Genomic DNA, 23,996 nt, shown 5'->3' on the forward strand with positions numbered 1-23,996 from the left:
AACGCATTATCTCATTTCATCCTCACAACTCAATACAACTGATATTAAATTTATTTCAGTTCTACAGAAGAAGAAACTGAAGCAGAGAGACATTAAGTGACTCAGTAAAGTCACAAAGTGGTAACTCTGAGGTCTAGGCTCATAACCACTATTTTATATTGTATAGAAATCTGTCCAAAGTGGGGGGGGGGGCCCTGGGTGGCTCAGCCAGTTAAGCATCTGACTCTTGATCTTGGCTCAGGTCATGATCTCGCAGTTTGTGGGTTCGAGTGTCACACTGGACTCTGAACTAACAGGATAGAGCCAGCTTGGAATTCTCTCTCCCTCTCTCTCTACCCCACTCAAGTTCTCTCTCTCTCTCTCTCTCTCAAACAAACAAACAAACAAACAAGCAATCAAACAAACTTAAAAAAACATCTGGAAGTTCAGTTAGCAATATTAAGTCTGAGCACATACAAGCTTAATCCTCACCATTAGCCCTAAAAATAAGTATCAGCAAATCTATATTTTAAAAAAGGAAGATTATGTGAGCCACATTTTTAAAAATTGAAAACTTTTTCTTAATTTTTTTAAAATTTTATTTGAGAGAAAATGAGAGAGCATGTAGGGGATAGAAGGGCAGAGAGAGAGAGAGAGAGAGAGAGAGAGAGAGAGAGGATCTTAAGCAGGCTCCATGCTAAGCAGGGGGCTCAATCCTACAACGGTGAGATTATGACCTGAGCCTAATCAAGAGTCAGACACTCAAACAACTGAGCCACCCCGGCACCCCGAAAACATAATCTTAATAAATTATTGCTAGGGCACCTGGGAGGCTCAGTTGTTTAAGCATCCGACCGGATTTCGGCTCAGGTCATGATCTTGCAGTTCATGAGTCTGAGCCCCATGTTGGGCTCTGTGCTGCCAGGGCGGAGCCGGCTCAGGGTTCTCTCCCTCCCTCTTCCTGCCCCTCCCCAACTCATGCTTGCTCTCTTTCTCAAAATAAATAAATAACAATTTTAAATAAATAAATAAATAAATAACTATTTCCCCTGAAACCAATCAAGATTGAAATCTAGATTTCTCATTGACCCCCCAGCAATTCACTCTCATTTTCTCAAATTAAATTTTTAGATATTAAAGGTGCCTTATATTCAATAAAGCAAATATTCTTTAAAATTCTCCACATACATATCACACTGTATCGGCCTCTGTGTGCTGTGCTGTGTGTCACTCCTCCATATCTTTCTTTTTCTTTTATATAAATCCCTTCATATCAAATTCATATCAAAAAACTACCTAATTATGAAGGACTCCAGGCATACTTAGCCAGAAAGTATGATTTGTTATCTAGTGGCTTAAGTCAAATATCATTTATTTAATACTCACTTCATAATCCCAAGCTATATTCAATGCGAGAGATAAAAGAGATAAATGAAGGTATAACACTGAAGGGTGCTAAGTATTGATAAAATTAATAAATATTTCAAGTTATTAAAAAAATTTTCCCAGCTGCAATTTTTATAAACCTGACCACTTTACCTCTATCTGTGAAAAGTAAAAATATGTGAAAGTTACTACATATAACCCTAATGGTCTTGAAAATTTAGTGCTTACTATGTAACCTGTAAGTATAAGTAATTTATATATCTTTATTTAACTTTTGCTCAACACACACGCATATACATTGAACACGAAAACTCCTAAAGAGCTTTTTGTGTGCCTTATATTCCTAACTGGAAATTCTTTAGATCAACTATGAAAATGTCAGCTAAAACCCCATCTGCTGATCAACAGCTCAATTTGGGCAGTGCTAATATTTCTGTCTATGTACTATGTCATTGACAACTATGTTCACACTGTGAGGTTTAACTGGAAATTTTATATTTTAACTTTCTTCATAAAGAAGACTGTTTATCATACGTAAGTCCATCTTTGACTTTTAGACACCTGCCTTTGCACACATTTTGAGAAACATATGAAGAACTGCCTATAATCAAAAGTAGAAGACTCTGGCTTGACTTAACATGATACAATGTGCATCCAAATATGCTAGCCTATGTTGTAAATAATCCTAAATAATCTGTAAGAGTCCCTGAAGAATTAAAAATGCCCCAGAGTGGCCTTCATATGACCGCCAACCCAGAAACTGTTCTTCCCCACCATCTTGCAAAATCTGAATTGCCCAACCAACAGATCCTAAACACAAGATCAATTTCTTCCTCTTCACAAAACCATTTTGGACCAGCTATTCCTGAAACTGGCTGAACATTGGCTGACCTCCCCTGCTAAAGCTCAATGAAATCTTTACCCTTCTCTGTCTCTCCTGAATTTGAACACTCTTGAGTTGTACTCATGGCTCAAGAGTCTCCATAAAGATTTGTGCTTAAGAATGTTTATATTAAAATAAATCATTGATGATTTTTAAATAGTACAGAAACATCCTTTAATACACTACTAACATTTATCAAGTATTAATTATTGGACAATCATGATAAATAATTTACATGTATTAATATATTTCATCAAATGACACTAGGAAAGAAAAGTTTTATACTACTAAGTTTAAAAATCCAGGAAATAAATACATTATACAAAGATATAAATAACCAGCATTTACTCAAGAATAAGTAGTAGTCCAACAACAAAGATACTCAAAAGAAAGTCAAAGATGTGTCCCCAAAGTTGCAAGAACCAGATAGCCTTACAAGCAAATTATATTAAACCTTATAGAACAGATCATTCCTGGTTACTCAGTCCAGCCTGGAGCATAGAGAAAGCAAGCATGCCAGTTCATCCTGTAAGACTGGAAAAGCTCTGATTCTGAAACCAGACTTGGGTAACTTCTGATTCTGAACGAAGGATGAATTATAGACCAATATGACATATAAATATATGCTTATGTTCATACATGTAAAGAGAGAAAACTAGGGTCCAATTTTATTTATGAATATAAAGCTCTTTTAAGAAAATCTTCAATTGAATCTAGTAATATGCTGAAAGACCACTGCATCATGATAAAGTACAATTTACCCAAGGAATACAAGAATTGAAACATCAGAAAATAGGCTAATGAAATATACCCTCATCAAAAGATCAAAGAAGAAGAACCAAATCATCATCTCATCAGATCTAGAAAGAATTTGGTAAAATTCAACACCTCAGGAGGGGCACCTAGATTGCTCAGTCAGTAGAACATCCGACTCTTGATTTCAGGTCATTATCTCAGCATTCAGGAGACTAAGCCCCATGTAGAGCTCCGCACTGTCAGTGTGGAATCTACTTGGTATTCTCTCTCTCCCTCTCTCTCTGACCCTCCCCTGCTCACTTTCTCTTTCTCTCTCTTTTTCTCTCTCTCTCTCAAAATAAATAAACTTAAAAAAAAAATTCAACACCTTGGGAGAAGTGGGAGGAAGGGAACTTTAAGTTAAAAACAAAGAGGTATTTCCTTAACTTGATAAATAGTACTGACCAGAGCCTCTGTTAAAAAGGGAAAAGACATCTTTATTATAATAATAACAATAACAACAACAAAGATAAATGTCTCATTAACAAAAATCAGCTCTAACTACCATTAGCCATAGAAGATGAGGTTTTCTACCTAGAGAGTCTAAGATACTTAACTAAAATATTATTAGAGAATGGGCATGGAGGAGGGCACTTGTGGGGATGAGCACTGGGTGTTATATGGAAACCAACTTGACAATAAACTATTAAAAAAGAGAGAGAGAGAGAACTGGGCATGGTATCCAAATGCAGTATTAACCTACAAGATCAATACCTTTTCTACATACCGGTAATAAAAACCTATTAGAAATATGTCATGGAAAAAAATATCCCAGCCATAAAGGCAAAAAATATCTAAGACCCTAAGTATCTCATAATAACCCTAACAACAAAGGTATCAAACCTAATGAAAATATCTACACAATTTATCAGTGGACACAAAAGTTTGAATAAATAGAGATCACATGTTCTTGGAAAAAAAGAATCATTACAGTGAAGATGCAAAACACAGAAATAGAATGATCTAATGTTTTCTGCCTACTTAAGCAAAGACTTTAAAACTATACATAAATGCTGCTCTGAACAACACCTAGTCTGTGGACACAGACATTATGATGACATTTCCAAGAAGGTAACAAACTGTTGAGACCAGTTATTTCAAGATGAACTTCTAACAAAGAAGACTAACATTTTTCATGATGACAGAATACAGGGGAAAAAAGGTCTCAAAAAAATTCTGATACACAAGAGAATAAAAATGCAAGACTTTTATTCCTAGTATTCACAAGTTAGATGTCCTAGCAAACATTTCCAGCTTTCAATTTCAGCTTTCAGGCCATAAACAGGGTAAATTGTTAAGTCTTGTCTCCCCACAGTACCTGTGTCAATATACCTTATGCTTCTAGTTTTTCCACTGCCATTTAGAGGCATGTAGTGTCTGGCTTCAATCATTTATTACTCAGGGCTTAATCAATGAATATATGAAACTTTTCAAAAACAAGAACAGAATTAAGAAACATGGGTTTTATAACTTAAACAATGAAGAACATAGCCTTATAATTTCCTCCTTCCATGTGTGTGCGTATAAAATATATATACATATAAATAAAACAGGGATGTTTACTTTAACATTGTTTACATACATTGAGTGTGCCATACCTTATGAACTAAAAATCAGTGAAATCACTGAAATTGTATACACTGAAATATATCCAAAATAAATTACCATATTGGTAAGTAAAGCAAATTACAGAATAGCTACATTATTTTTATTATATGTTCATATATGCTCTATAGATTCACAGATTTGTATATTATAACACATGGGAAAAGACTCACAAAGTAAGTTACAGAACAATGTCTATAGTATGATCTTATATAACTGTTTATATGTAAATGTGCTCTATACATTCACTTATGTATGAAAATAGAAATGCACACAAAAAGGTGTGAGAAGAGGGGCACCTGGGTGGCTCAGTCGGTTAAGCATCCGACTTCAGCTCAGGTCATGATCTCACAGTTCGTGGGTTCGAGCCCCACGTCGGGCTCTGTGCTGATGGCTAGCTCAGAGCCTGGAGCCTGCTTCAGATTCTGTATCTCCCTCTCTCTTTGACCTTCCCCTGCTCACGCTGTCGCTGTCTCTGTCTCTCTCTCTCAGAAATAAATAAAAAACATTAAAAAATTTTTTTAAAAAAAAGGTGTAAGAAGAGGTATTGGGGGTGGGAAAAGAAACTTTCTCTTTCTGTTGATGCTTGAAATTTTTACAGAAGGTACATATGATTAATGACATTAAATTTTATTAAAAATACAAAATAAATCAGTCTATCATGTAGCTTAAGCTTAATTACTGACAATGCATCCCGTTAGACTAGGCCAATAATCAAAACTAGATCTCTGTCTAACATCCAAAGTGACTCTGAAAGTGAATTGAACAAGATAAAGAATATGCCAGAGTATAACAACGTTTCACTGGGTCCTATCCCATGAAAATTTCAGTTTATCAAGTCAATCACAGAAAATACATAGACAAATTTAAAGGTAAATTTTGAACTTTCAGTTGATTGAAAATCTTTTGATTCTTCTTGCTACTCAGTAAGTAGATCAGGCCTTCTCATCACAAAATAGAATAAGAATCTATCCGCTGCATTCCCTGCTTATTTTAGGTTTACAATAAAGGCTACTCCACAAGGTTAAGATAGAAGTCCACATGACTAGGTCACAAGAAATAAATATGATATTAAAAACATGAAATAGAAAATTTCACTTGTAATCAAATAAGGAAACACTAAAATAAAATGACAGTAATAATTTGTTTAAAAGTATTGATGAAACTCTGGTAGCATATATAACCAAAAGTCAACAGTAGTTGGGGAATGGACTTATGGGCTCCTTTTATCTTCTCTTTTGTTCTTTTCAGGAGTTTCAGTAAGCAGATATGAAAGACTGAAAAATAAGTAGTGTGGCAAAAGTCAGCCAGCTAAGTAGTATAGCCAGCACTTCAGACTCAGGTAATCTGGTTCCAGAATCCAAATTCAACCCAGAGTTTACTGGATTGTCCCAGGGCAGAAAAGATGCATACAGTGGGAAAAAAATCCTGATTGGCCACCTAATGTGTCCAACCGTAATGAAAATAGGTTATATTTAGGAAATTAGGGACTTTATTCCTAATAATAGGAACATGAGAAATTTAACAAATGAAAAAAAGAGAAAAAAAATTATTTGGTCCAGAAAAAACAGAGTTGTACATCAAAGAGGAAATAAAACACCTTTTTTTTGGCTCAGTTGTAAATCATACCAATATGATTATTATAACAATGTGAACACTATTGGTCTGACCAAAAACTACACTGTAAGTCCATGAAGATATTGGGGAGAAGTCTGAATATGCTGAAAGCAAGGAACAGCATGGTGAAAAGGAATAAGGAAGGTGACCTAAAAGGGCTAAATTCCTCTAGGAAGTTAAAATCATAATCCCTAAAATGTTAAAAAGCAGTATAAACATATATTGTTTACAAATATAAGTTATCAGAAAGAAACTACTGAAAGAGTTGAAAAGCATTGCCTTTAGGGGAGATGGATTTGGTAAAGGAAAAGGTAAAAAACTATAATTTTTTTATATATTTTATAAGATATATTATTTGTCTTTTTTTAACCTAAATTCTCTCGCATTACACAATTCTTGTGAGTGTAACTAGTATTAAAGGTACTCAACTGCATAAATATAATCTGTTTAATGACATCAACCAAAACAAATTAAAAATGCAAAATACTCTTGTGTACACTGATACTGGGCAAAAACATTTCAAAGTTTCTACCACTCAAAAGCTCCTGAAAACAATTTTGTTCTAGGGGTACCTATGTGACTCAGTTGGCTAAGTGTCCAAGTCTTGATTTTGGCTCAGGTCATGATCTCACAGTTTGTGAGATGGAGCCCCTCATCGGACTCTGTGCTGACAGTGTGGAGCCTGCTTGGGATTCTCTCTCTCCCTGTCTCTCTGCCCGTCCCCCACTCATGCATGTGTGCTCTCATGCTCACTCTCTCTCTCTCTCTCTCAAAATAAATAAACTAAAAAAAACTTTCTTCTCTTCAGAATGTATGAATTTATAGGTAATTAGTACATTTGCTAAAGAAAAAAAGAAAAATGAAAAGAAAGAACCCCTCAATTATCATTATGACCTAAGTTTTGCCTGAAAGGGTAATGTGAATCCTGGAAATGAGGCAGCATAAGGCTTTTAATATTTTTTCCCACTAGAAGAAGCATAGATGAAAGCCATGTTTACTTCATTATCACTGATGTCAAGAATGAATTTTAATTAAATAAAACCAAAAAGCTCAAAAGGCATAGAAGAAAAGCTTCTCCACAAGATGCCTGTATCTGATAATGTCACACTGACTCATTCTCTTTTTGAATTGTAACTACTTTGTACATTTTGGACACTGACTAGATTGGTCTTCTAGAGCTACCTTTTCTAAATATACCTCTGCCACTTCTTAAAAGTTTAATAGCATTTAAGTATCAAAATTAGAATACAAACTTTATTTTCCTTCTAAATATAGAAGATATTAGCTTTATATTTATTTATTGTATATTCAAAATAAGTAGAAATAAAATTCAAGAAAATTGCTGCATAAAGAACATATTACCTACTTTTGCTTTCATCTTTATAGTTCATAAAGTTAATGGCTGAATTAAAAGAAATTATTTCTATATGTTATGGACCAAGGGCGCCCGGGTGGCTCATTCAGTTAAGTGTCTGACTCCTGATTTCAGCTCAGGTTGCTATCTCACAGTCATGAAATGGAGGTCCATGTAGGGCTGAGGCTCCATGCTAGCTGGCAATGGAGCCTGCTTAAGGTTCTCCCTCTCCCTTCCCCTCTGCCCCTCCCCCACGCACATGTGCTCTCTCTCTAAAATATATATATATATATATATATATATATATATATATAAAATGTTGCAGACCAGACATGTGGAAAGTCACCACAGCACAGATGTTTCAGCATACAGAACGGCATGGGGACCAGGTCCAAAAAGGAGGGAATCAGAGAGGTCAAGAAGAGCTGGGACAAGGACAATGCTCTGCATTCACCAAATGGTTTTATCCCCTGTCCTCAAATTACAGGAGATTACATTCCTCATTGCAGGAAATACTAGAAGTCTTCCCATTGCTACCACTTAGAAATTATCAGATTACTCTGGTCCTTAGCATAAATCTACATGATCTTCTTTCATTGCTCTATTTGATTCTATTAAAACAGAAATGTCTTCTACAAAGCATGTCAAATTACTGAATCAAAAACACTCCATTCCTTTTTATGTGATTCCAAACAACTGGAAGTTTTATGTTCCCTCTGCCAGTGTGAAGGGAGACCTGAGAGGTGAACAGAGCTAGAAAGAGTGGCTGGATGTAGGCCGCCACTGAAGAATCACTGTCAGAACATGTAGAGCTCTTTTCCCTTCCCCTACCTGTCCAAAAAAAGCAGACACCAAAATGTGGTCAGCTGTAAGATACTGATTTGAACCAGAAGCCAAGTCTAAGAAAACTATAGGTTAAAAGCTTTCTGAAGTCTATATGAGAACCAGGAATAAAATAAGATAAGTGGAGATGGCAGCATCAGTTACTGCTTCAGCATCAATATTAAGCACTGGTCTCAAAATTTAGTTGGAGTCAGAGACACCTGGATGGCTGCTAAGAGGTAGCAGAGCCTCGCTCCCAGACATTCTAATTCAGCAGGTCATGAAGTAAGGCCTGACAATTTGCACTCTTTTTTTTAAATTTATTTATTTGAGAGCATACACGTATGTGCGAGCAGGGGAGGGGCAGAGAAAGAGAGAGAGAAAATCCTAACCAGGCTTGAGTCATTAGTTCAGAGCCCAACACAGGGCTTGAACTCACGAACCACGAGATCATGACCTGAGCCAAAGTCAAGTCAGAAGCTTAGCAGACTGAGCCACCCAGGCACCCTGCCAATTTGCATTTCTAATAAGCTCCTGGGATGCTTATGCAGCTGACTCAAGGTTCCACTCTATAGAGAACATTCATATGAAGATTTTGATGGCTAGCTCTTTTTTCCTAGCCTGCTTCCTTCTGTAAAGAAGCTCTGTAGCTGTGAAAGAACTTGTGTTTTGCTCTTTACTGAGCCCCTAGAGGTCAAGAAAAGATTCAGAGTTCAAGTCCTTGAGATGGCACATAATCAAACACTGGGAAACTTCTGAAAAATTTTTGAGCCTCGTTCCTCATCAGGGTCTTTCATAATCTCTCCCAGGACCAAGGCTATACCACATTTCTCAAGCTCGTTCTCTTAGCTGGAATCCTGTCATGTTAAGCATTTCCCTTACTGATCTTGATTTCAAAATTTGCAGCAAAATGAAAATTACTTTTTCCAAGTTTCTTATTCACTCTCCATTCATTAGATATGTAGTGGAAAAAAAATCTGCATTAGTTGATTAGCTTGAACAGTTGGTTGGCCTTACAAGTATAATACCCATAGGCGTCTAAAGGAATTAGGAATCAAAGAGTCATTCAGTGTATGCCATCAGTGTTTTCCTATTCACCTCAAGACTTTAAATTCTTGTTATTTTTAATTCCATAATGAGATATAGATGAGAATAGAATTCCTAAAAAATGAAAAGATTCCATTAAAATATGTTTAATCTAAGAGCACTGCAACTCTGAAACATTTCCAGTGGCAGTAGAAAATGACATCACCGCTTTGAAAAAGTGTTCAGTAGATTCTTACAAAGTTAAATCTACATCTACCCTGTGACACACCAACTTCATTCCTAGAGATGTTCACTCAAAAGAAAGGAAACAATATGTTCATAAAGCACCTGTGTAAGAATGTCCTAGCAGCCTTGTACAAAATAGGCAAAAACTGAAAACACTGATGGACATTTGTTCAACAGAAGAGATCAATCGTGATGATATTTGTACAACAGAAATGCTACTCAGCAAGGAAAAAGACATAAACTGCTGATACAAGCAACATGAATGAACCTCAAAACATTAGGTTGAGCAAAGAAGGCGAAGACAAAATAATAATATATGGTGTGATTCATTTATATGAAGCCTCAAAACATGTGTAGCTTATCTATGGGGACAGAATCAGCAACTGGCTAAGTTTGGGGCAGAGAGAATAGATTGGCAAGGGAGAGGCAGAAGGAGCTTCCTAGAGTAATGAAACTGTTCTAGATGTTTTTTCACAGTCTTTACCTGGATTTCTAAGACTCAAAACTCTACCAAACTGAATATTTAATATCTGTGTGTGTAAATCATACCACAATAAAAAATGTTAGGCTTAACTGTTCAAGAAGGATCGCCAAAGCAATGTTCTTTGAATTCAAAGTAAAACACACTTTAGACAGAAGAGTTTGATATTTAAAATTTCCATTATAGCTGATAAATAATTTCCATTATAGCTGACAGATGACTGGTTACCGGATTATGATTTTGAGCTTAAGGAAGGGTAACTGAATATCTCAGTTTGCCTTAGACAGTCATTCCAGTGCTGACTTGATGTCATAGCATTAACAGTTCCCCTTTCACTATCAAATGTATTCTGATTTAGATAAAGACTTATAGGACACTTGAGCTAGAAGGACATTTGATATTCTTTGGCACAATGCGCTCATTCATTCTCCATTCAACCTACATTTACGAAGCATCTACTATGTAGCTAAAAATAGTCCTTATAGTCTTACTACCATTTCACATTGCTTCTTTGTTTCCACAACCAAAACAAAAAACAGCTACATGGATTTTCCCTAAAGCTAAACTAAAATACAGAGCTAAAGACTAAGTATAGAAGAGAGCAATCAGAACCTTCTACAAATAAGGAAAATATAAGTCAAGCTTATAAAAAAAAAAGGTTATAATTGTTTTGAGCTGTATGAAACAAAATGCACAAGGATATTCACAAATATAAATAAAGGAAACCTTTACCTGCTGCCCTGTAAAGTATTTTAGGTTCAAAAAATATACAAGGATTTTTATCCTCTATGCATGACAAAAGAAGTCCCTTGGCCTGGAAAGGGCTTCTGGGTACGACCACCTGCAAAAACAGATTTTTTTTAAAGACAATTTCAGTACAAAATGTAGCCCAGTAAATTCACTTACAAAAGGGTTGATATCTTGGTAACTAATTGTTACTAATTATAGAAATCCTGTATTTCTAGCCTAATTCCCATTTATTATAAATTTTACCTATTGTCCCACCCCAAAAAAATTCCACCTATTAAACAAGTATTTATCAGATGTCCACCATATTCTGGAAACTAAGATATTGTTTTTCTCTTAAAAATCTACACTTGCAGGGCGCCTGGGTGGCTCAGTTGGTTAAGCATCCAACTTCAGCTCAGGCCATGATCTCCCGGTTCATGAGTTCAAGCCCTGCATTAATGCTCTGTGCTAACAACTCAGAGCCTAGAGACTGTTTGGATTCTGTCTCTCCCTCTCACTCATGCTCATGCTCTGTCTCTCTCTCCCAAAAATAAACATTAAAAATTTTTTTCTTAAAAAAAGCTAAGCTTGCATACACATAATAAAAGGAATCTGCAAAAAGCAAAGTAGTCAATATCTTCTAATACTCTACTGAAACTTTCAAAGAACATGTAACTCTTCCCTAATTTTAATATACAAAAATCTCCTCCTTTCCCATGAATAACAGGGTCTTCATTTCCTAGGTGAAAAATAATCCATTGGACTTGGAACTTTATGATCTGGGCAATATAATGTCCAGTTATTGCGAAGCTGAAGGAAAAGTTTGGATACTGCCCACTTCCAGTTGAGAAGAAAGGGTTCCAGGATCTTCTTAAGGACTTTGACAATGAAGAAGATGATACCAGCAGGTGGCACATGTGGTAACTGGGCCAACTACTCTATGTGGACACTACTCTTCATAGCAACCCGTGAGGCTGCTGTTATTATTTTCCTCAATTTAGAATGAGAGACAAAGGATTAAAAGAAAGATCAAATACTTTACGCAAAGTTACACTCTTTGCTACCCCCAGGGATTCTCTCACAGTTTTGACACCAGAGCCTAAGGTCTTACTACACCATTTTGTCTACAATCACAAACTATGTCTAGTTTTTAATGACTGTTAAATAGTTGCATAAATACCAGTGTTACAGAAGGAGAGTTATTAAAAGAAATCTGAATTTATCTTAAAAACTCTAATAAGATTCCTTGAAACAAACTACACTTGGCTTTCAAAATCAATTTTTTATACTATTTTAAATAGAAGGATTCTTATTTGAAAAACTAACACAGGGGCACCTGGTGACTCAGTCAGTTAAGCATCCAACTCTTGATTTTGGCTCAGGTCATGATCTTACAGTTTGTTAGATCGAGCTCAGTGTCAGGCGCTGCACTGATGGTGTGGAGCCTGCTTGGGATTCTCTCTCTCTCTCTCTCTCTCTCTCTCTGATAAACATTTTTAAAAATAGCAAAATCTCACTATCTTCCATAAAATGGACTGAGCACATTGTTTACCATAATACACAATGTATTTATGTTCCTACTTTAGTTTCTCTTCCTTTGCTTTCTTCATATATTTTTAGCATTTTGTACTATTTTCATTTGGTATTAAAAAGAAAAGAGAAAAGAGGGAAGCAAAGAAAGTAGGGATTGAGAGACAAAAATCTTTTCTAAAAAATGCTGGGTAAGCTCATAAACTTTAAATGTGAATCAATGTTCAGCTCAAGCACAAAAATAACCATTACTTCAAATGTGGCTTCTATTCCAACCTACCACTTCTAGCTTACATTGAAAAATTACACAATCTCTACTCAACTAATAAAACAAAACAAAACAAAACAAAAACTTTATGACTTTTCTCTGATGGAAAAAAATAAAAATAAAACAGACACATGTTTACAACCAATCCTTGTTTTCAAACACACAGCCCTGGACAGACATAGGAGTTTCTATCATGATTCCCGGGAAATCTCTTTAGCAAAGAGAAATAGAAAAGATCATGTGAAAAATTAAGACATACTGGGAAACCTGGATGGTTCACTTGGTTAAGCGTCTGACTCTTGATTTTAGCTCAGGTCATGAATTTCAGTTTGTGAGCTCGACCCCCACATCCAGCTCTGTGCTGTCAGAGCATGGAGCCTGCTTGGTATTCTGTCTCCCTCTCTCTGTGCCCCTCTCCCACTTGCTATTTCTATCTCTCTCAAAATAAATAAAATTAAACTCAAAAAAAAAGAGAGAGAGAGATGCCTCAAACTTATCTGATCAAGTATTACCTTACCTGGACTGGAAATCACATCTGGATAACAAAGGTTTCCCTTAGAGTAAAGCAAAAGTCCTATTTCTCTGACTTTCAGGTAAATTTGTACTAAACAGATTTATTAAAATTAACCCAGAATCAGTTAAGTGAGAAAGCCCCATTAGAAAGAAACAGAGCTTTGAAAGAGAGGGAAGATAAACCAACTACATTCGTGGTCTTATTCTCTGAAGTCTGTGAAATTAATGTCAGGGTTAAGCCAGTGCTACTTCAACAAGAATATTGGGTATTGGATAAACCTGGGAATTGGATAGCTGATCTAAAATAAATACTCTCTTTCTTTAAAAAAAAAAAAAAATTAAATTCATATAAATTCCATAAATTCTGTTTCCTTTCCTCTAGATAAGCACATTAGTTAACAGAATGAACTGAAATGGAATTATCCAACAGAGATCAAATGAAGCACACAAATGAGGATACCTTGATTCCTGGGCAGTGAGCAAAAAAAGCTTCAGGACTCTGAGAATGATAAAGAGCCCCATGGCCGACACAGCCCCAAGGGGCCCGGATGGTGAGGCTTCCACAATTAAAAAGATCTCCGGAGCGATAGCGATACTTGGCAGCTTCATTAACAATCTGAGGGGGGGAAGAGAGAAGGGACAGGTCATGAGGAGTCCTTCATTCCCATCCATTTCCTTACCATTTTATCAGATCTTTAAATATATGCCCGTAACAAAATAACTTGTAACACATTAGCTCAAAGACAACAAAAGAAATTCCCAAGATAAGAGGTGGGAAAGTGGAGGCAAAACTTCAATACTTCCTGAACTCCATCTAAGAAATGTTCAACTATAATAAAATGAAATCCTCTCACCTGATCAAAAGCAGGGAAAATGTAATCTGCAAACTGAATTTCTGCAATGGCAGTAGCCCCAGTGACTGCAATCCCAATTCCAAATCCAACGATTCCTTGTTCACACAATGGGGTGTTGAAAACTCTATCTTTTCCTAATACAAAGAATATGACAAATGAGAGTAATGTAGTATACAATACAACTGAAAATTCAGGGAGTAAATGGTGATGGAGAAAAAAAAAAAGCATAGAATAGGTGAAGGAAGTAGAAAATAACTACCAGGTGCCTGGGTGGCTCTGTCGTGAAGCATCTGACTTTCTGACTTTGGCTCAGGTCATGATCTCACACTTTGTGAGACAGAGCCTCCCATCGGGTGAGCCCAAGCCCCACCGAGGGTAAAACGACAAGCCCCACTTCAGGTGAGCCCCGCTTTTCTCTCTCTCTCTCTCTGTCCCTGTCTCTCTCTCTCTCTCTCTCTCTCTGTCTCTGTCTCTCTCTCTCTCTGTCTGCCGCTTGCTCACTTGCACCCTCTGGAAGGAAGGAAGGAAGGAAGGAAGGAAGGAAGGAAGGAAGGAAGGAAGGGAGGGAGGGAGGGAAGGAAGGAAGGAAGGAAGGAAGTTAGTTTAAATGAAAACATAATTATATTAACTGTAAGTAATCTTACTGTTTCAATTGAAAGAAAGGTTGTCACCCGACTACTTAAAAGAAAACACTGAAACAATAAAGGTAACAGAAAAGTACTAAGTAAAAAGGAAGAAAGAAAACGAACAATGAAAATCCTAACCAAAACAGGTTGTTGTCACCACAGGAATCTCAGGCAAAGTAGTCTTTAACGGAAGAGGCATTGCCAGAGATAAAGCCAGAAAATTCATACTATTAAAGGGGTCAAATCACAGGAGGACACAATTCTAAAGTTATACTCATGAAACAACATGGGCTCCAAATAAATAGGAAAAATTAACAGAATGAAAAGGAAAAATAGATAAATTCCCAATATGGCAGGAGATAGTAATGTACCCATCTTGGTAATGGACAAAAAGGCAGAACGAGGTAAGATTTAAATACAATTGGCAAATACGACCTGACATGAACAGGACATTGCACCTAACAGCCAAGAATATAAACCCTTTCTGAGTAAGCAGAACAATGACATGTGTTGACCATTGACTGGGCTATAAATCCAACCTCAACAAAGTTTGAAGGATTAAAATCATACAGGGTGGGTTCCCTTCCCACGATGAGATTAAGATGGAAGTCAATAACAGAAAGAAATAGAAAATCCTATGTTAGAAAGAAAGTTTAAATATGTGTAAGTATCCATGTCTCAAAGAAGAAATAATAAGGAAATTATGAGGTATTTTGGACTGAATGATAAAAACCATGTATCAACTTATTGAGGTTCTGAATTCAATAATGATAGAGTAGCTTTTTTTTAAAGTTTATTTATTTTGAGAAAGAGAGAGAGTGAATGTGCTCAAGTATGGAAGGGACAGAGAGCCAGGGAGAGGGAGAATCTCGAGCAGGCTCCACACTGCAAAGCCCAATGCAGGACTTGAACCCATGAACCGTGAGGTCATGACCTGAGCTGAAACCAAGAGTCAGACACTTAACCAACTGAGTCACCCAGGCACACTAGAGTAGATTTTTCAGACTAATCTTCCCACATATATTATAAACTCTGGACAAAATATAAAAAATAACTACTTAAAGGCATTGGAGATCCAAAAAGTAGACCTACACCAAAGAGGGCTTAACCTTTGAAAGAAAGGAAGAGCAGTGGACAAGCGTAACACTTACAAGGCCTGTCCCCTGAGGAGATTCCCCATTCTCTGCAACAGGGGACTGCTAGGATTCACACAAGACAGATTCAGTCTTTATTATCTCATGATATCAGAGAATGGGGTCCAGGGCTTCCAGTGGCTGGACATCGAGGGAGTAAGCCCCTATAAGAAGAAAACCACATAGGGGCACTCCAAAGTCTTTGCATAAACTCCGCTCAGACCTTTGGCTGACCTCTATGGCTGCAGGAGACTCCATGAGTCCACCAGATAACAGCTAGAAGTGCAAAGAGGTAAGCAGAGACTTGCTCTACCCACTGAGGAGAACACAGAGTTTGGAGTTTGAGACTCTTCAAATTCAAAGAGCTTGATAAACACCTTGGGTTTTCCACTGAATCTACAAGGTACATGTTGCTAGTGTTCAATTCTCCTTTGAAATTTCACCACCTCTTGGCGAATATCAGCATTTCGTGAAAAATCTTAACTTCAGGGAGCTGGAGGGACACAAGTAAGGACCACAGTCTGGCCAGGTGACACAAAGCGTGTGGACAGATCAGGGATTCATATTTCAGTTCCATAATCGAGGGATACCAGTTCTTTGTGGTGCACAGACCTCACTCTCAGCTCAATCATGTCTTCTGAATAGGAACTATGAATAGGGCAGGTGCTGGGAAATGCCAGACAGACACATCCTGTAGCCTGCACTCTAAAAGCAGCTGCGGAGACTTCAAAGCATGATTCATACTCATCACAATCTGTGACTATCTTCTGAAATGGTGACCTCTATCACTCATCAGCTCCCTATTTGAGAATAGCTTGATCATTTCTGAAAATCTATAATCCCATTGAACAATGCATTAGCAGGAAATGAACAAAGATTCCAGGTGCGTCTGGTGGAATCCACACCCTGAAGTACTTGAAGCACCGTAACCAGATGAGCAGTGTTATTTATTCCCTGCTGCTTCCGCTTCCCTGCATTCAGGTATTTTTCATCTCCGTAAATGTAGCCTTTTTTTTTTCTGCTAGAAGGTGGCAAAGTTGAGTTTCTCAGAACCATTAGTCAAACACACGCTTGGTTTGAGGAAACGGCTTAATTTAACAGCAGCTACAATTACATGAACTAAAAATCTCTTTCTATTTTCTCCCAGAAAGGTACTGATTGAGGGTAAGAGCACATGTAAAATGCACAATAATGACAACTTCCTCTATGGGATAATGCAATTAACCTGACATAAAGTTCATACACAGAGTATCCCAAAGGATATATTAATACATACAGGGATTATACCAGTAGCCAAGATAGATCCAGTTTTCAGTTCTATCTCCACAAATTACTACACTCCCTACGGTTCAATTTCTTATCTGTAACAGAAGAATCATGGTGTTAAAAAGACTAAAATAATTCATATACTTATTCAAACATTTATAAAGTACTTAATATTGTAGGGATCCTATTCTAGATGCAGGGGATAAGCAAACAGAATAGAACAATTCTATCTGTGTAACTTACATTCTGGTCAGAGGAAACATACAAAAACAAAACAAATCAGTACAATATATAGTGTATTAAATGATGACAAGTTCTGTAGAGAACAGTAAAGCAGGGAACAGGTAATCAGAAGTAGAAGGTAGGGGTATTTTAAAGAGGAGAATCAGGGAGGCCCCACTGAGAGGTGACCTATACAGGAAGTGCTGAAGAAGTGAGAAAGTGCACTGTGCACACACCTGAGGGAATAAAATGTTCTGGGAGATAAGCAAGTGCAAAGGTCCTGGGGTATGAGCATTTTTATTACATCAGTGGAAAGGTAAGAAGTCCAGAGTGTATGGTCTGGAGTAAGAGAAATACTGGTAGGAGATGGAGCTGAAGAGTAGAGAGGGTAGGATGGGACATGGCACAGAGCAGACAGGGCCCTGTAGGTCGCTGTAAGCCCTTTTCTATGAGGACAGTGAGTGAGTCAACAAGTAGGTGAGGGAGACAGGAAGCCATTGAGCAAAATCAAGCCATTCTCTCAACTGCATTCCATCTCTTTAGCTGGTATTTGGTAAACAGCCTCTAACCAGGCAAGGGGGACATAGCAAGACTGATTACAGGATACTACAATAATACCAGTTTGGGAGATGATGACACATAATTGCAGAAAAGGTATGAGACTGTATACAGTCTAAAGATAGAGTCAAAAGGATTTGCTGATGAAATGGATGTGGAGTATGAGTCAGTGAAAAATGCCAAGGATGATTCAAAGGCTTTGGGCCCAGGTCAAGCAAACTGAAGGAGAGAGTTGCCCTTAACTAAGGACAAACTATGAAGCATGTTGGGATGAGATATTAGGAGTTCAGTTTTGGAGATGTTAAATTTAAGATGCCCTCAGATGTTAAGGCAAAGCTATCAAATAGATTGTTGGATATAGAAGTTGAAAGTCTTCAGCATAAAGGTAGCACTTAAAAACACGGCACTGGGGGTGCCTGGGTGGCTTAGTCGGTTAAGTGTCCAACCTTGCTTAGGTCATGATCTCGCGGTTCGTGGGTTCGAGCCCCGCGTCGGGCTCTGTGCTGACTGACAGCTCAGAGCCTGGAGCCTGTTTCGGAGTCTGTGACTCCCTGTCTCTCTGACCCTCCCCTGCTCACGCTGTCTCTCTCTCTCTCTCTCTCCTAGAAATAAATAAAACATTAAAAAACAAACAAACAAACAAACAAAACACGGCACTGGATGAGACTGCCAAGCAAATTTAAGTGCAAACATAGCGGAAAGATCCAAGGTTAAAAAGACAAGAGGTGAGAACTAATATAATCAAAGTTGAAAAGAAAAACAAAAGCCATAGTTTAGAGGAAAACTAGGAGAATGTGCTGGCCTAGAAGCCTCTTCTAAGAAGTGAGAGTAATCAACTTGTGCTGTTTGTTGCCAATTCAATGTGAGATGAGGGCTGAGAATTGTATGATATTGACATTAGCAGTATCTGCAAAGTGCGAGGGAGGGAGAAAATAAAAGCCTACCTTTAGAGGGAACAGGAGAAGAGAGATTGGAGACAATGAGCAATGATAATTATCTGGAGAAATTTTGCTGTAAAGGAAAAAAGGACACAAAACTAGCGGGACAATATGGGGTCAGTAAAAGGACTTTTTTTGTAGGACCAAAAAGAAGTCTATTTGCAGGCAGATAAAAATGATCAATAAGAAAGGAAGAAACAGATGAGAAAATTAATGAAATAGAGAGACAGAACTGGAGCCATGTGTCTGATGGGAAGGAAGGGGTCTAGCGTAGAGACGTTACCAGGAACCCCTGCATTCAGAGGGCAGAAGGAAAATGTATGGGCGCTGATATGGGTACATGAGTGCGTGGTAAGAGCTTGTCAAAGTTCTCTCTTTATTGTATCTACCTTTTTGGAAAAATATAAAACTAGATTATTAGTAAAGAGTAAGGATGGGGGAGGCAGTGTTGAGGAGAGAAGAGTAGGAAATAGTCCTCTGGAAAAATGGAGGACTGAATGGACCAAGAACATGCAGCACGATGGGAGGTAGTATGAGTGTCCCCTGGAGAGTACTAGTCTCGAATTACAAGTGACATCAGTTGCAAGAGGACTTTTTCCCAGCAACATTTCATTTAAGACAGAGAATTTATAGATTTTGGATACTAACTTCATCAGATATGTAATTTGCAAATACCATCTCCCATTCTGTTGGTTGCCTTTTAGTTTTGTTGATTGTTTCCTTCCCTGTGCAGAAGCTTTTAACCTTTTTATCCCAATAGTTCCTGTTTGCTTTTGTTTCCCTTGGCTCCGGAGACATGTCTAGTAAGAACTTACTCAGCTGAGGTCAAAGAAGTTGCTGCCTGTGTCCTCCTCTAGGATTTTGATGGTTTCCTTTCTCACACTTAGGTCTTTCATCCATTTTGAATTTATTTTTGTATATAGTGTAAGAAAGTGGTCCAGTTTCATTCTTCTGCATGTTGCCATTAAGTTTTCCCCATACCTTTTGAAGAGACTGTCTTTTTTCCATTGGATATTCTGACCTGCTTTGTGAAAGATTAGTTGGCCATATAGTTGTGGGTCCATTTCTGGATTTTCTATTTCATTCTATTGATATATGTGTCTGTGTTATGCCAGCACCATACTGTCTTGATGACTACATCTTTGTAATATAGCTTAAAATCCAGAATCGTGATGCCTTCAGTTTTGTGTTTCTTTTTCAGGATTACTTCAGCTATTTGGGGTCCTTTGTGATTCCATACAAATTTTAGGGCTGTTTGTTCCAGCTCTGTGAAAACTGCTGGTGTTATTTTGATAGGGATTGCATTAAATGTGTAGATTGTTCTGGGTAGTATAGACATTTTTAATAATGTTTCTTCTTCCAATCCATGGAATGTTCTTTCATTTCTTTTTATCCTCTTCAATTTCTTTGATAAGTGTTCTATTGTTTTCAGAGTATAGATCTTTTATCTCTTCAGTTAGGTTTATTCCTAGGTATCTTACTGTTTTTGGTGCAATTCAAGTGGGATCAATTCCTTGATTTCTTTTTCTGCTGCTTTATTATTGGTGTGTAGAGATGCAATAGATTTCTCCACATTGATTTTATATCCTGTAACTTTGCAGTATCCAAAATCTATAAAGAACTTATCAAATTCAACACCCAAAAAACAAACAATCCAGTTAAAATATGGGGAGAAGACATGAACAAACACTTTTCCAAAGAAGACATCCAGATAGCTAACATGAAAAGATGCTCAACATCACTCATCATTAGGGAAGTAGAAATTAAAACCACAATGAGATACCACCTCACACCTGTCAGAATGGCTAAAATTAACAACACAAGAAACAGCAGGTGTTGGCGAGGATGTGGCCAAAGGGGAACCACCTTGCACTGCTGGTGGGAATGCAAACTGGTGCAGCCTCTCTGGAGAACAGTGTGGAGGTTCCTCAAAAAACAGAGCTGCCCTACGATCCAGCAATTGCACTATTACATATTTACCCAAGGGATACAAAAATACAGACTTGAAGGGGTCCATGCACCCCAATGCTTTAGCAACATTATCAACAACAGTCAAATTATGGAGAGAGCCCAAGTGTCCATCGACTGATTAATGGATAAAGAAGATGTGATATATATATTCAATGGAATATTACTCAGCTACCAAATAGAATGAAATCTTGCCATTTGCCATGATATGAAAGGAGCCAGAATGTATTATGTTAAGGAAAATAAGTCAATCAAAGAAAGACAAATACTATATGATTTCACTCATATGTGGAATTTAAGAAACAAAGCAGATGAACATATGGGAAGGTGGGGTGAACGGAAGACAGGGAAACAAACCACAAGAGACTCTTAAAAATAGAGAACAAATAGCTTATTGGAGGGAGGTTGCGGGGGGAAGGGCTGCATGGGTGATGGGAACTAGGAGGCACTCGTTGGGATGAGCACTGAGTGTTATATGTACGTGATGAATCACTGAATTCTACTCCTGAAACCAATATCACACTGTATGTTAACTAAAATTTAAATAGATAGATAGATAGATAGATAATTGGGGGGTTAGCTACAATTGAATTTTGTCAAGCAAATAATGACATGGAATTTAAACTAGGTATAAAGGGAAGAAGGGTCATCAGGAAAGTGAGACACAGTGAAAGAGTGGTGGAATTCAGGGCTTTTAAGAATAAATAAGGTCAAAAGGTTGCTGGATTACAGGTACTAGAAGCAGCGAGCTGGGGAGGTCAAGGTGGAAGTCTGAGTTGGAAATGCTTTAAACTGAGATTTTGGAGGGACTGCAGTTACTCCTGATAATGACAACATCTAGGATAGGGTAGTTAGAGTGAGCAGCTGAGGGAGGATGGAGGCCAAGATCACTAGAGAGAGAAAAATTAAACACTGAGGATCCAGAATACTGAGGACACCATCCATGTGGAAATTCACAGTACCAGAGAGACAGACAGGGAGTCAAGGTAGCAACAAAGAGGAAGGGCCTGGTGTGAAGGGATGAAAAGAAAGGATAGTATCAGTGTTCAGGATTCAGTAAATTATTGAATTATTTATTGATAGTTTTCAATAAGTGTTTATAGTCAAAGGAAATATTAAATACTGAATCCAGAAATCAAGTCTTTCTTTCCTTTCTGAGGTGACAAAAATCAGCTTTTTGATATTTAGAACCAAATTTCTCAAACTCACTCCTATTAAGTAATAGTCTGTGATTATATAAGAATAATCTCACACACACCACATCCTTTAGGTCAGGTGGTACTTACAATGGATAGCCCTGAAACACACAATTTGAAACATTTATCCAGATGATAAATAAAATCTAAGCCCAGTTGCAATTCCTAACCCTCAAAGGCAGCTTGTATCTAATGGTGCCAGAGTGTCTAAGCTCAAGCAGAGGTGCAGGGAGGAGCCTTCCTCAATGTGTTGTCGATCAAGCTCAATAAACAGTCACGTGGGTGACCAGTGGCTTTGATTTCATAAGAAGGAAAAAACTATCCCTACTCTGAAATAGTTCTTCAGTACCCAAAAAGCTTTGACTAGGTCAAAATACTATCTGGAGTACGTCTTTCTAAACCTTAAATAACAGAGTAAAGTTCAATTAACATTTCAGATAAACTTACTAGTGCCGATACTGCAAGTACCTAGAAGAAAGGACATTCATACAACATGCCATCTTCTTCTTAAGTTTTGCTACCTGTGCTTCAATTTTAGGCTCTCTCTTTATACAATTCCATGATCTCGAGTCCACGCAAACATGGGTAGAATGCCAGACATTTGATCATTTAAATAACTGGCACGTCAATATCTCATTTGTTGACAAAAATCAGGGCGTAAACTCATACCACAACTTTCTAATAGTTTTCTTCTTTTGTAAAGGGAACATGATTAAGAAGTTCTACATCACTGGCAGCACATTAAACATTAAAGATGCCGTCCACCATGTAATGCCGAATATCAAAAGAAAACCACGAGATGGCTTTTCTGGCCAAAGAATCACAGTTAGACAGAACTGAATCCACCTGTGAGCCCTGTTCCCTATTACAACACTGAGGCCACAATTAGCCAGGAAACTGTGAGAAGAGTGCAAAGGAACAACAATTATAAAAAAGAAGCACCAACCACGGGTTAAGGTGACAACCAGTGACCTCCTGGGAGGTTAGGGAAGTCATGGAGGGAGTACCTCCATCTGCTTAGTGCCCATTTTTTTGGAACCCAGGACTAGTTTTAAATGAGCTTTCCATGTGAACACAGTGGTCCTGCAAGTTATTCAGCCTACCTTGGGTAGAATTATGTTTTTTATTCCCATAAAACTTCTGAAAAGGCAGCTTTAAAAAACTGCCCATCTCTGAGCAACATGTATTTCCTTAGGACACAAATCTGAATAGGTAAGAGTATCCTTCCAGAAAAGAGATCGACCCCATAAGGGAAACATGAATCCTAGATTCCCTGAGCTAAAGGGTAAATGAAGACATGAAACATTCATGACTAAGTTATAAAATAAACCAGATGAAAAGCCATTATGGATACAATTTTGGAGGAGGGCGAAGAAGGTAGATAACACATCAATATAATTTCAGTCACAGACTTACTAGAATATGTTGTGATTTTACATTTTAAAGTTTGCTAATAAAGAATTTGATAAAGATTAAAGGCATTTGTTTAAGGGTTAAGTAAAGCAAAAATAAAAAGTTAGTCTAGAAGATCACTTCTCTTAAAATAAGTAGAAAACTAAATAGAGTATTCCATTCATTAGAAAAACATTTAGAGAACATGCAAACAAACTTAAAAAAAGAAATACTAAGTAGAATGACTGTACAATTCATCTTCCAAACTTAAATGTCTAGAAGTGTTATGGATACTAAAAATAATTAACAGATATTAATTGATCTCAACAGGCCTAAACTGAGTAGTCCCAGGAAAGCAGAGCTGTTTTAAATAATCCAATACTTATAGTCACTATTCTTAGAATTAAGTAATATCATCATCCACATAAAAATAAGGAAAATATCAAGCCAAGTGCTCACCCTAATAACTAATCTACCATGTATTAGCATCCTAAATTAGGAAATTCATGATTTAGAGCTAGAAAATTAAAAAGTGAATTGAATATGCCATTTTACCATCAAGGTAATGGTCACAGTTGACTGCCTAGGGCAGTACCATGATCCCCGTAG

At 37.3% G+C, this 23,996-nt stretch overlaps 1 protein-coding gene across 4 annotated transcripts in view; it reads right to left on the reverse strand.

Annotated features, from left to right (window-relative positions):
• The window catches only part of BCKDHB (branched chain keto acid dehydrogenase E1 subunit beta), a 207,743-nt gene that overhangs the window by 148,012 nt on the left and 35,735 nt on the right, over nucleotides 1–23,996 (reverse strand). For all 4 annotated transcript variants that reach the window (XM_077750336.1, XM_077750335.1, XM_077750337.1 and 1 more), the window contains exons 4-6: nucleotides 14,089–14,222; nucleotides 13,695–13,850; nucleotides 10,927–11,035 (exon numbers count right to left, since the gene is read on the reverse strand). In XM_077750336.1, the coding sequence (XP_077606462.1) occupies nucleotides 10,927–11,035; nucleotides 13,695–13,850; nucleotides 14,089–14,222 (399 nt within the window). The remainder of the gene's footprint in view (nucleotides 1–10,926; nucleotides 11,036–13,694; nucleotides 13,851–14,088; nucleotides 14,223–23,996) is intronic.

This window comes from Crocuta crocuta, unplaced genomic scaffold (assembly GCF_008692635.1).
Source record: "Crocuta crocuta isolate KB4526 unplaced genomic scaffold, BGI_CrCroc_1.0 scaffold9, whole genome shotgun sequence".
Taxonomy (NCBI): Eukaryota; Metazoa; Chordata; class Mammalia; order Carnivora; family Hyaenidae; genus Crocuta; species Crocuta crocuta.